General features: G+C 35.1%; 1 protein-coding gene across 1 annotated transcript; it reads right to left on the bottom strand.

Annotated features, from left to right (window-relative positions):
- Positions 1-10249: 10249 nt before the first annotated feature.
- Positions 10250-12804, bottom strand: LOC122401433 (apolipoprotein D-like). The gene is made up of 5 exons (XM_043403559.1): positions 12718-12804; positions 11319-11442; positions 10758-10888; positions 10483-10662; positions 10250-10394 (listed from the first exon to the last, which is right to left on the bottom strand). Exons 2-5 carry the CDS (start codon positions 11427-11429, stop codon positions 10250-10252), a joined length of 567 nt encoding a protein of 188 aa, XP_043259494.1. The 5' UTR covers positions 11430-11442; positions 12718-12804.
- Positions 12805-14156: the final 1352 nt, after the last annotated feature.

The following is a 14156-nucleotide window of genomic DNA, read 5'->3' as shown; positions in this document are numbered from 1 at the left end:
TATATTTTCTAAAGTTATTTGTCTCAATTTTCACTAGATCTACATAAAAGCCTATCGTGATTCTGTGACGATACCACTGGGTAATCTGTTGTGGGGGCAGATGTCAGCAGCAATAATTTTTTCGTGACAGACGGATTAACGACACAGACAATGGATCGTGTAGACGTGTAAACAACACAGTTTCCCGTGCCACGCGACCAGAGAGTCACGAGCCCAGCTTGAAGGTGAAGTCGAGAGCCCGGCGACCAAAGATATAAACACGGACCGATCGAGTTTCCAAAGCACAAGCGTCTCGAAACACCGACCCTGGCTAGCAAATGCTAGCAATGGTAGGAATAAAATTACTTTTAAGAAATATTTTAGAATAGACATGAAATAGTTGCAGACGAGTAACAGATTAGAATAGTCATTTAGTCAACCATTGTGAATATTAATGCTTCGTGTATTCTATACATAAACTACAAAATTTTCATGAAAAGCATTGATTAATTTTTCGATCAAACATTAATATATTTACATGTCATTAACTAGATATTTCGATCGACTTGATTACCCATGAATAGTATAATACATCGATATGTCATTTTTAAGAGACACTATCGAATTAATCGAATGTATCGATGTTCTAGCAGAGCCAATGACAAGCTTGCATTCTGACGTCACAAGAATATAACGTCAATCAAGTAATTAATTGTTTCTCTGATATCTTTTTGTATTTATTTTATAGCCACAAATCCTAAATATGTATATCATCGATGTTATTCGAAATATAAGGCTTAATCGAAGTACATCGAGAATCGAGATGGAGTACGTGACTCCCTCACCCCACCCCCCACTCCTGCCGCGGTGGACACGTCCGATCCTGTTCGTCATTCTTCGTCTGGAAAGTGGGCTGATAAGTGCGTTAACAGTTTCGCATCTAATGAGGTACGTAATTTTTAATTATTGTCATCTGAATGTCCCGAATCGTTCGTACCACGCTCCGTTACTCTTTGTTTATGCTTTCATACAATATTAACGCGTATCTACTAGAAATTCTGCCGGAATTGCGAAAAAAGTCGAGTCAGTTTCGTGCATTTTCTTACATGTCTAATCGACGTCAATTATGATATTTGCAAACGTAATTATCAATTCATATACCATATTTCGGGTTCAGTCGATCTTTGATTAAGGTGTGGATGCATTTATTTTAACGCATCGGATCGTAATTTTTGTTTTATTTCTGTTACAGACTTTGCTGCAATTCGACTGGAAGGGACGCTACCGGCATGCAATAGATGGGCGCCATTGATGCTTGGGAATTGCAAGTAAGTGTGAATTAGTGTGATAGACAGCAATTGAAAAGTACGAATTATTCGCGATGCCTTGACTAGTTAAAGTTGTAAATAATTTACTTAAAATCAGTCTATCCGCGGCTTCTACCTGAGGCAGCGCTCGGATTCGTAATGCAAGCTTCGTGAGACATCGGAGCTGTCCCCACCCCGACGCCTAATTCGCGAGCGTTGCCGAGCACAGCGGACGGCCGTCATTCGTACTTTGAAAATAAACATAGCAAGACGTGTCAAGACGTATCGGCGTTTCGCGGCCGAGGTGCGTATTTCTAACCTCTTTATCCTTCCACTATTACTACTCGCGTATTACTACTTACGATCTCTTGCAATACGGCTTCGATTTAATCATTACTTAATTGTAATAATCGTTTGCGTACATTAATGCATCGTTATTTCGTTTCTGTTACAGTCTCTTATTGGAATTCGAAGTTAAGAAATAATAAGACTTGTTGAAACCTGTCAAGACATGTCGGCGTTTTGCGACCAACGAAGTACGTATTCCTAACCTTTTGTTATTTCCTCATTGTAATCAATCATTGTTTAATTATGATTTAATTTGTATTTTATTTCTGTTGCAGTCTCTGATTGAAATTCGACGCCATGGGAAATTTTATTGGCGCGTAAAGGACACCATAACAGATGGCAGACGAGTCGACAAATTGTGGTGGGAATATTGGTAACATTTAAACAATTGTAACAAAAATTAACATTCATATTAATATTTATACATTTTTATTGTAGCTTTATTACGTTCGTTGCAAGCATGATTTTAATTTTATAATCGGTCATTGTTAAGATAAAATATTAAAATCATTAACAAACTTTTTATCTACTTCGATACATATCGAAGTATACCGAAATGGCTTCGGTAGATATTAACGATAAATTGGAATAGTTTATATTAGACTGTATTCCGATCGCGATTAACTATTTCCGACTTTTATTTATTCAATTGATCGTTTATATTTCTTTATGAATTGTTGTAATTGCAATTTGCATACATATTTCGATACAAGTTTCAGAAAACGTAGTAACTGCGAAATTGAAATATGCTATTCGAGAATAAATAACTAGCGAACTTTAATTCTCGCAAATTTCGGAATATTTATAAAAATTACGGGATATTCTAACGTTCGATAAAGTATACTTAATCATGCTTACAACTCTAATTATGAAATTTGGTGATATAATATTTATAAATTGAATAATTACTTCCGTAGATAATATTTTGTCGTTGAAATTCTCATTGATTGAGAATACACAGAATATACAGCAGTACTAAGTAAAGCAGTGTTTTCGTTGTCGAACTCTAGTAAGAAGAAAAACAAAAATCGATAGGCAAAGCACAGATGTGCTTGTTGTATTTCTTGTCTCCTGTCCCTTTTCTTTCAGCTCTTTTCTTTCCAGGAAATTTGTTGGCCGAGCGCAATGCGGCCGGTAGATTCAGTGATTGTGCGTAGCAACGAGTTTGTTTTTCTGGGCAAAGTGACCCCAAGCACGTTATCGTTCACGGTGTTAGACAAACGCGAGAATAGAAGCAGTGTTTCTTACGCTGTATTAAATTATTTCCAGAGCATCGTGGCTCTTTCTGTTTTCTGAATCGCGATAATAGAATCACTTGTTCGCCGATTTCAATCTTCGGTCGCGGTAATCTAATTTATTATTTTCTAATCAAATCAATTATTTTTACAATTTGAAATTTAAACTCCTCGTTATCGGAATTAGAGTCAGTGCATCACCGAAGAGGATTATTTGGCAATGCTCCACGAGCAAACAATGTAAGTATAAATTTATACTTTGAAATTTTTAATTTAAAATCTCTACAGTTTTAACAATAGATTCTAATTGTTTTCTTACAGTTTTCTTACAGTTTCTGAACATGCTCCTGGGAACCAGCAGCAGTACCCGGGAGGTATCGGGCGGTGGACCACGAGCGAACAACGTAAGTATATAAATTTATACTTTGAAATTTGTTAATTAAAAATCTCTATAATTTTAACAATAGATTATAATTGTTTTCTTATTCTTTATAGAAGGACCATGCAGGGGGCTCTGATGACTTTCACTGGACAGCAGCAGCATAATTATGCAGTCATCCCAGAGGTACAAGTTCATCACTGGTGAGTTGCATGCTATTTATGTTCCTCTGGTCCCCAACCATGTTGTAGGATGAAAGATCCGAATCAACACGGGTGACCAGTTGTATACTTAGTATTTTTGACGAGTTAAGTGACCGCGGGTATGAAAAATACCCATGAATTATATATTTTTAGTGCAGGCTAGGGTCTTCTTGCACTCGCGTTTTTTAATGTTATCAATAAATATTACACAATATGTTTATTATCTTTATATGAATTAGATAATTGAGTAGAATATGAATTAATATAATGTGAAAACATTATATTAATCGTACGATTGAGTAAAATATCTTACATCATTGATATAATTTATTAAATATTCGTTTTATCAATTAATACATCATTTGATGTATTTTATGTGCAAGAAGGCGTTTCGCGACTGGTCGATTTTCAACTCAAAGGAACATGCATGTTAATTTTATTTTTTTAAAAATTTACTTTGACGACAGAATCGACCAAGGTTAATTGAATATTTTGAATAATAATTTAACAAATTTATTTCAATTTGCAAAGTCAATTATTTTATCATGACATCTTTATTAAAGTCTTACATTTTGAACAATTAGATTTCAGTCACAAATTTTTCTTGAATAATAATATCTTTCGATATTAACGTACTCTGTTGTTGATATATTACATATAACGAGTCGAGTCATTTTAATTGAGAATTGATACCGTTTAGTTAATTATTAATAACCAGTTTTTCTAGTCAGGATTTTCAGGATACTTTTCCGTGTTCGTTGCCTAAGTTCATGCACATGCCCAAGTGTTATTTGCACGAGCGAAGGCAACGGGGCACGATGACTTAGTTTGTAACATTTATAATAATAATTTATCCGTGCGACTGACAATGCTAGTGTATCGTGCACGATGTACTGTCCACATATGTGTGTTTGTGGTTAGGATGTGGAAGTGCATCGTTTCAAAAGTTTATTACAATTCAGATAAAGAATTTTTTCAAATTAGATTCATACTAGTCACAATAATAATATTAAACTTATAGTTATTATTTACTTGGCAATTGTTCGTATTGCATATTAGTCAATAATATTGCAAAATGCATAATGAATTAGCTTTTCAATCTCATATAGAGTATATTATAGAGTATATTTTAATAAAGACTATATTAGATATATCAAAATGTTTTACATAAATAATAAAAGTACGCAATGGGCACTAGCTTTGTCAGTCGATTCCAGAAATGGTACGTACATTTAGAGTATGAATGAGGTTGTGTCCGGGTGTCGGAGGAACCCCGGGGAGTCCTCTCTAGTTTAGGTCGCGCCCGGACATTGTGAATGAGAACCGTGGAGTGTTTGTTTGAGAGACTGAGTTTTGCAATTTTTTAAATATAGGGTTAGGTAGGTAGGTAACTTTCTCTCTGGTGTTTGTGTGCTTAATCTAAGTAGGCAGGGTCAGGGCAGGACTGTCCACATTAGTAATTCGGGTAGGCGCGTTTTCGCGTGGCAGTTCTGTTCCTGTAGTTACGATTTCGAGAGTAGAAATTTTGCTGATTCAAACGGTGTACTTGTGCTGTTTGTTTCGGCTTTATTTTCGACTCCTCGAATCGCGCGGCTCTTAAAGTCGCTCTCTCGCGCTCGCGGTCGTGATCAGGTCCCTTTCGAAACGTTCGTCCCGCTCGAGATGACCACGTTTGCTCTTTCAACAATTCGTACATTGTTGGAAGACTACGTATTGCACGAAATCTCGAGCCCGGTCTTTCGTAAGTTTCAGGCATCGGCAGGACCGCCGAAGAAAGAAAAGGCTCTCAATGAGCCGAAGAGGCCCTGACAAACTGTCTCAAGAGCGGGCTGCAACAAATGGCTTTTCATCCTTATCTTCTGATAAGAATGGAAAGTCATTCCTCTTACTACTATGTCACTTAACTCGTCCGTAGTTGTAGTTAGTTTATTTTTCTGGCTGGCTCACGTATGCATGTACCTGATGGTACATGATTGCACCATACATGCCAGCCATCCCTCCCCATAACTCGCGGTTATGATGTACATAGAGTTGCGAATATCCAATAATCGCGTTTGCTTTTAGAGTTGCGAATTGTTATTTTTCGCGTTTCCTTTTCAGGGTAGTGTTACGAATAATTACCATTCGCGATTGTTTTCATGCAAACTTAGGTACCGAAAGTTTGCTTTAAAAGTAGCGTTGCGAATTATTGATAAACGCGATTGCTCGTAGAGTTGCGAATTACCATTTTTCGCGTTTCCTTTTCAGAGTAGTGTTGCGAATAATCACGATTCGCGTTGCTTTTTTACTCTTTTATACATATAATGGACATCAACCGCGTTTGCAATTTTCATACTATAAATTAGCGTTGCGATCTTGATCAATCGTGCGATTTTTTATTTAGAGTTGCGATATTTTCAATGCCCAAATTCTACCCTAACTGTAGTAATAGAAGTAGTTAGTTTATTTTGTGGCCAGTACATGTCTATGTACATGTACCAATAGCCCCTGATTAAAGTTAGAGTTGTGAATAATATACAATGTTCGCGTTTGCTCGTAGAGTTGCGAACAAATATTTATCGCGTTGATATATCAGTGTTGCGAATAAATACGATTCGCGATTGTCTTTATGCAAACCTAGGAACCGGGCGTTTGCTTTAAAAATAGCGTTGCGAATTTTTAGTAAACGCGATTGCTCGTAGAGTTGCGAATTACTATTTTTCGCGTTTGCTTTTCAGGGTAGTGTTGCGAATAATTACCATTCGCGGTTGCTTTTATTCTTACAAGTCGCGTTTGTAATTTTTCTATTATAAATTAGCGTTGCGATTGTTGATTTATCGCGCTGTTGCCCCGTAGTGTTGCGATATTTAAAACGTCTAACTTCATCCCCATATGTGCCACACTATTGTAGTTTGAAGTAGCTTGATGTAGTTAGTTTATTTCGTGCATGTATGTTTGTAGCTACAACCGAAGACGCCAGCACCTGATCCAGCGTTTTTGGGCAACGCGATTTGCATTAGCGTTGCGAAACATAAATGTATTTCCATTAAAGATAGAGTTGCGTATATACAATAATCGCGTTTGCTCGTAGAGTTGCGAATTCCTATTTTTCGCGTTTTCTTTTCAGGGTAGCGTGGCGAATTCCATACGCGATTGCTTTTATTGTTATTTAAGAATAGTGTTGCGAACGTACCGATCGGTTTGCTCTTAGCGTTGCGAATTACTATTTTTCGCGTTTACTTTTCAGGGTAGTGTTGCGAATAATCACCATTCGCGGTTGCTTTTATTGTTATAAATCGCGTTTGGAATTTTTATATTATAAACTAGCGTTGCGATTTTGACTTGTCGCGTTTTTTATCAATTAGAGTTGCGATTCAATGCCCAAAAGCTGGCCATAACGCTGGCCACTGTTTCAAGATCATCAAGAAGCAAGATGGGATTCTACAGAGCCTCGAATGGCTCAACATAATTATTAAAATTAGTGTTGCGTATGATTGAATATGGGTGCACGCGATTTAATTAATAAAGGAGTCCTGTGCGATTCATTTTACGAATAATAAGCACCACTCGCGTATACTTTTATATTTTATAAATTAGCGTTGCGAAAGAAATCCACTCACGGGTTGTTTTTTGAATTTATGAGTGGAAAATATATCCTTTTCTTTATATCTTTGTCAATGAAAACACTGCTTGAAAGTACTGGTGTAAATAGACCAATTATTTTCTTTTTCAAAACGTGTTAAAACCTGTAATTTTTATGAATATACTTTTATCACAGATTTGTGATGCATTTAAAAATGCTGTATTGTAATTAATTGTGTCATAGATTAAATTCACGATTCATATATATATCACCAATTATTCATTATTAGAGTTGATAATTTTCACGGGATATAATAACCTTTTCAACCTAATTGTTATTTATAAATAGTGGATTTTTTTATAAATATTCTGTATTCTTTGCATAAATCAAAGTTTGCTCGCGATCATTGTTTTAATTAATGGCAAATAGAATGCTTGTATCAAAAGGGTATGCAAATTGCAATTCGATATTTCATATTGAGAGTTAATTTCCGCGTAGAATCGACATTTTCGTTCGCTATTGCTTGTTCTGTATGAACTTAATTTAGTTTTTAATACAGTAAAATATAATTATTGCAATGTATACGTCTTGAAAAATTTTTTATTTGATAAATGAATATTTCGTATTTATCTTAACACTGAGACGAATTTAACTTTTCATTTAATTTCAATTACATAGTATTTATGTTTTTAAACTCTTTAATATAAATTTTTGTTCGTGGAAACTTCAGTTCAAATATTAATTTCATAATATAATATTATTTTTTTCTGTGTCCATTAATACACTTTCATTTCAGCTATTAATCCTTTGAACAAGTTCTTGTTACAGGATAGAAAATCATCGAAGAATGGAATTGAAATGGTACACGGATTTCATCTTGATCGTTCGTAGAAAAATACTTCATACAATTTTATTTATTGTCTGATTTATGTTTCAGGGAAACATCGTGGGATTAATCAAGATACCAAGAAGAAATATTTTTTCATATTTATTTGTTTTATATGAGACATATTTTATTGGATATGAGTTTTTGTTTCAGGAAAACATCGTGGGAGTGACGAAGACACCAAGAAGAAAATATCTTGTCATGTTTCTTTGTTTCACGTCGGTTATATTTATTGTATATGAGTGTATGTTTTAGAAAAACATCGTGGGATCGATGAAGACACCAAGAAGAAAATATTTCCTCGTATTTCTTCATGTTTCTACAGATTGCGTTAGAATATAAGTACAAATGTATATAGATTATAAGATAAAAAAGCGTTCTCCTGCCGTTTATTAAATATTACCGAAGCGTAAATTTAAGTGGGAATGATTAATATGAAGATACATATTAGTATTCTAATATGCAAGGTCCATACGTGCAGTTGCACATTTCTGGTTGGATCTTCAGGATCCTTTCTTCGTTTTGTACGAGTGTCTTGTTATTTAAAAAGGAACAATTAATAATAAAGTACATATTGGTACTTTAGTAATCAGGATTCGTACGTGCAGTTGCACATTCCAATTTCGTTTCTAGAAAACATGTGATGGATTATTTCACATGTATCAACATTTTGTTAGGTTTTCGATCTCTTCATCGGTCAGAGTTCGTGCGTGCAGTTGCACATTTAAATTTCGTTTTTAGAAAACATGTGTATCATCTCACATGTATTGACATTTTGTTAGGTTCTTCGTCTCTTGATTGGGCAGTTCTTTTAAGAACTCTCCTTTTGTAGCTCGTTTCTAACTTTTCGTTAGCTTCTCCCTTGGATAGGTATTCGAATTCCTCGCCAAAGGAAGGGTGGTTGGGGCGAGGCTAGGGTGGGTCTCCAGTCGCAGCAACCTCCTCGCGGTGAGACCTGGGTCATATTATTTACTATGCAATTAATATAATTATTAATTACATAGCAAATAATATGAGCTAATGGCTGCGTTCTTCTTATAGTTCCACATACCTTCTTCGTCCTGGTGTGCGGTCTAATAACACTGATTTCGAGTCGCAAATACGTTTTTGCCGAGTTAGTTTTTAAATAAATAATATATTACAATTTAAAATAAAAAATAGAGGATTTGCGGTGTATTTATCAATGAGATCCTTACGTATTTTAATAATTTCGAAATCTTTAAATAATCTCGATCGATTGGTTATTCCAATGAAATTAATCGATCGATGCCCAATTCTGGACCATACAGCTTTCATTCCGTTGAAAAATAATAAAATTTATGTAATTTTATTTTCTGTCTCACTTCCTCTTGTGTTAATTTCTAAATCTGTCGATAACGTTGCGAGTGACACGAAAATGGTAATGGGGTCCCGGGACCCCAGAAACTCGGGCCGAAAAATTACATTAGGTGAAAGGTCTGTTCATATACCTCGTCTGTGGCGTAAGGACATTGTCTTTTATTAGTTGTTAATTGTTAGTTGTCTTTAGTAGAAGTTGCCTATGAATGGGATTCAAATTCATTTTTGAATCTGTTGGTAACGTTGCGAATGACACGAAAATGGTAATGGGGTCTCGAGACTCCATAAAAATGGGCCAAAAATTCATTGGGTGAAAGGTCTATTCGTAAACCTCGTCTGTGATAGCGTTATAGTGTAATTTCATTTCCATTAAGCGTGATTTACTTTTGAGAACTAAAAAGAATTCCTGTAATATCATTTCCTACCACGATGAGCGCTATGATCTATTTCTATAACCTGTTAGTAACGTAGCGAGTGACTAACTTCTTCTTCCAGTTTATTTCAATAAATAGCACTTTATTATCGTACATTTTATTACAGCTCAGTCTAATTACATTGCGTAATAAATAAATAAATAAATAAATAAGTATAATAAATGTAACAATAGAGAGTAACAAAATATAAAAATAATCGTCACATTATCTTTTGTAGTGCCAAATATGCAAAAAATGTAATACTTTTTAATTTTTTTATCTAAACGGAGAATCAGTTAGCAGTAGTTTCGCAAATTCATTAACAAAAACAGGTGAGAAAATAAATTGAGCAGATAAAAATCCTTATAGATCAGACGACTTTACCAATGCACGATAAAGCGAATTACGTGTTGCTCGTGCGATATTAAACGCACAAAATAAATACGACTTATTATTAATAGCAAGAGAACGTTAACTATATACGATCACGAAATGAATTGGGTATTCATTATGATTTACGATTTAAAATAAAATATTAGCCTAGGAAATGCCGTTAACATATTTTACAACAAGCTCCGCGATAATTTTTAACATTTTGATTAATTTCCTTCCGGACAATTCTTCTGGTCCGTGCGAATGAAGTACGCTCTGCTTATGTTATTTTTATCGATCACTTGATACGCTTTCTCCAAAACTGAAACTGGCGGTTTCGGTTCTCTCGTGAGGATCCAAGCGTTTCGCACGCTAAAACATTCACACAATATTTATAACGTAATTATGACTTAGAGTGTGATCTCATTTGTCGAGTGACCAAACGATGCAGTATGGTTACCTGAATACACCAAAGTTTGAACAACTCCACACCACAGCGTAGGATTTGTAATCAGTGTCGAGGATCCAATATGGCGCGTCTATAGGCAGTGGTAGGGATGGAAATGTCACGATCAATTTAGGATCCTCGTTCCTGCCAATCACTCTTCCGATACCTTCGATGCTCGAAGATACTCCCGTCCTAAATACATACCAAGAATTTCAGTTATATTTTTTCTAGTAGTTTGAATTTCATTTCGAAATTTTGGAACGTTGGAATTTTGGAATCATACTTACAGGGCAGATATTTGCTTGTTCAAAATTTTTACCGATCCGTTTTCACCTTGGCTGTAATTGGCAGTCACGCATTTCCCACCAAATTCGAAAAGAGCGAAATACCTCTCCACTTCATACCATTTCCCTATATACTGGAAAACACGTTAAGGCAACTATGATTACTTAAATTGTAGAGCAAAATTTGGGTGCTTTTTTCGAAACGATTATTCGATATCAGCTCAGAAATGAAAACGATAATTATTCAAAGAATATCTTTGATAGTGGAATAATAGAAAATTATTTGACATGTGATTCGATAAAACTGGAATGAACTTTCGCGTAACCCGAACAATTTATGTGCTTCTCATTACGTCGAATGTATATCACTGTCACATCGAGGACAACTTTCTAATTGACGGTTGCATTAACTCATAAGTAAGTCAATAACACAGGGAAAGGCTGGAAAAATCCATTCCAGTTTCTAACATTTCTCGCTATCTCGAAGATGAGTAATAAGTTCATAAGGTCGAGTATTTGTACTCACATAAAAATATTGTCCATTTTTGGTTTTGTTATACGTACCCTGTTTAGATCGAAATCCGGCATTGTTTCTAAGTTTGGACACGCACCCAAAAATGGCACCTGCGCCGCTGCCACGCTCGCGATTATTAGAATTAGACACACCCGCAACATTATCCTTTCTTTTCTGCAAATAAAATAACAACAAATTTGATTTGTTCCAAATGAAATTATCTTTCTGCAACAACATACGTTCAATCGTTACTCTGAGCGATCAAAATACGAATTAATAATTTTTTATTCATCCAGAAATTCTATATTTTGAATTATTTGTTAGTAAACTATATCAGTGGCTACAAATTATTTTACGTTATTGGTCATAATACGTAAATTTGCAGCGTGATCTTTTATGCATGATGTTTGCAAATGTATCGCGGCAGAAAAATTACGGTCTCGGTTCGAACGAATCACATTTCAAAAGAACAGTTAACTTTGAGTGGTCGAAGCTCTTTTAGCGATGCAGTTATGATACAGGTATCGCTTGCATAGTTACCGTTATTTCTATATCTGGGCGCAACAAATTCAGAATGATAACACGCTGGAAAGAATATTTGTTACCAACGAAGATAACTCTGTCGCGACGACAATTTTCCTACCTATATCGTAGATTATTAATATAAAACTGAATAATATCCGCGTTGCGTTAGTCCATACTGGATTCATTTTTATTAGCACTTTTTCAGTATGCAATTAAGAGTTGTCTGACGAGTTTTCGCGGTTAAAATGAACTTTTATATCATTGCAAAAGAACATACTATCTTGTTTTTTTTAACAGTAACACGTATACATAGAAAAAGAATTACAAAACATTGAAAGCATTCAGGTAACCATACTAAGATGGAGAGTATTCTAAAATAGCTTAGTTTGAATCGAGAGAAATAAATTTTCTACAAGGCCAGTTAAATTATAATATTTTAATAAAACTATTCTAAACTCTCCAAGTCAAATATCCTGTGAAATACAAATAACGCGAGAAGTGAAAATTCAAATACACCTTAAATCTAAAATTTTTTATCAAATCGTGCACACTACGTTACAAGTTTCCATTAGAGAATAAACCTTAAGCGACCTTGAAATTTCTAAGAGACCGGTAACCTAGAAAAATTTCATCCTCGCGAGTACGTTGCTCCTTCGAATCAAGCTACTTATTTCTCTCATACTTTCTCCTATGGAAACAAGAACATCCAAAACGATCGAAAAAAAGAAAAATTGGAGTACACTGCGCGTTCGTCTCGTTTTCTGGACAATGTTTTTTCCCCCCTGTGTAAAATTTGAATAGAAGCATCGACGTTTCACTGGAAACGAACGCGCGTGTCTCGAGACCGCAAACTTTGTAATCGTCGTTACGAAGTGGAAACCACGAAGATCACGAATCGTTTCGATACCCATACGCAACACGTACCGAATTGATAATTGTTGTACACACGAATAGTCGTCGATTCGAGGAACTGGTCGTCGGGGTTGACTGTTACACTTCTCGCGCGATGAACTGTTCGCCGGTGACTGGCCTCTTCCCGTTCCTTACGCCGTCCACTTACGCGGACGAACTCTTGAAGGCTGACTGGATGCGTTCGAAAAATTTCTGTCAGTTAGTGGGTCACTAACGGTACGTCCCAAGTTCAAAAAACCCAGGTCCGCGATCCAAATCTACCATTGACCAATTCTCCGGCGACCGATTCTTTAACATCCACCGTGGATCAAATATGTATTTACACTCTTTGTTTCTTTTTGGGGATAACTTTATACATAGAAGCATCGTTGATCTAACATTCAGAGAAATACTGATTCTTTAACATCCACGATAGATCAAAAATATTACATTCTTTGTTTCTTTTTGGGTATAACTTTATAGATTGAAGCATCGTTGATCTAACACTCAGAGAAATACTGATTCTTTAACATCCACGGTGGATCAAAAATATTACATTCTTTGTTTTTTTGCGGGGTATAACTTTATACAAAGAAACATCGATAATTTACCAGTTTGAGAAATATCGATTCTTCAGCATCCACAAATGTTACATTCTTTGTTTTTTCGGAGGCGAGGTATAACTTTATACATACAAGCATCGATACCATTTAGAAAAATATCAAATCTCCGTTGATCGATTCTTCAACATCCACAGTGGACCGAACATGTATTTGCTATCTTTCTTTTTTTTGGAGGGGTATAACTTTACACAAAGATGCAATATATTAACGAAAATTTGTATGGATAGTATATTATACGGAGTACAATTTATAATAGTGCATTGGAAAAAATTGTGGTGATAAAAAACACGTCAGATAACTGTTATATTTTATTCTTTGATATTCGTATATTTTTTGTATAAAGTTTGAGAACTCCTTCCAAATTGTTTCTTCTGTACGCTGTTTAGAATACGTAAAAATTTTCCTTTCAAGATGGTTTCTGATCTTCGGTAAATAAAGTGGGTGTTTAGTTAGTGTAACACCTATTTTGGCCTAAATCAGTTATAAGAATGCAGCAGACTCCGATTTCTCTTTTCACTGTACCGTAGTCTTCTTTGAATCGGTTCGAAATTACCACTGAAAAAAATAGCTGTAATTGACAATGCATTCGTCTTCGTACGCGCTTTCCAACCATTTCGAAAGTTTCTGTGGCTGTTGCATGTAGTTTGAAATTAGAACTTGATACTTATTTTCTATTCCATCTTGAAACTATTACGATCTATCAAAATTAGGTCACGCAAGTATACTGTTGATTTTTGACAAGATTTAGACTATCACTAATTTTGTAACTTCATTGTCGCATCTTGCATATATAAATATTAGAGATTAAATTTTAAAGCTCATTGATAATTGTCGAATATAAACGTTAGT

The sequence above is a fragment of the Colletes gigas genome, unplaced genomic scaffold (genome assembly GCF_013123115.1).
Source record: "Colletes gigas isolate AHSC1104 unplaced genomic scaffold, ASM1312311v1 Colletes_gigas_Sc00002, whole genome shotgun sequence".
Taxonomy (NCBI): Eukaryota; Metazoa; Arthropoda; class Insecta; order Hymenoptera; family Colletidae; genus Colletes; species Colletes gigas.
The sequence above is the reverse complement of the archived record's forward strand: the minus strand, read 5'-3'. Positions and strand labels throughout refer to the sequence as shown.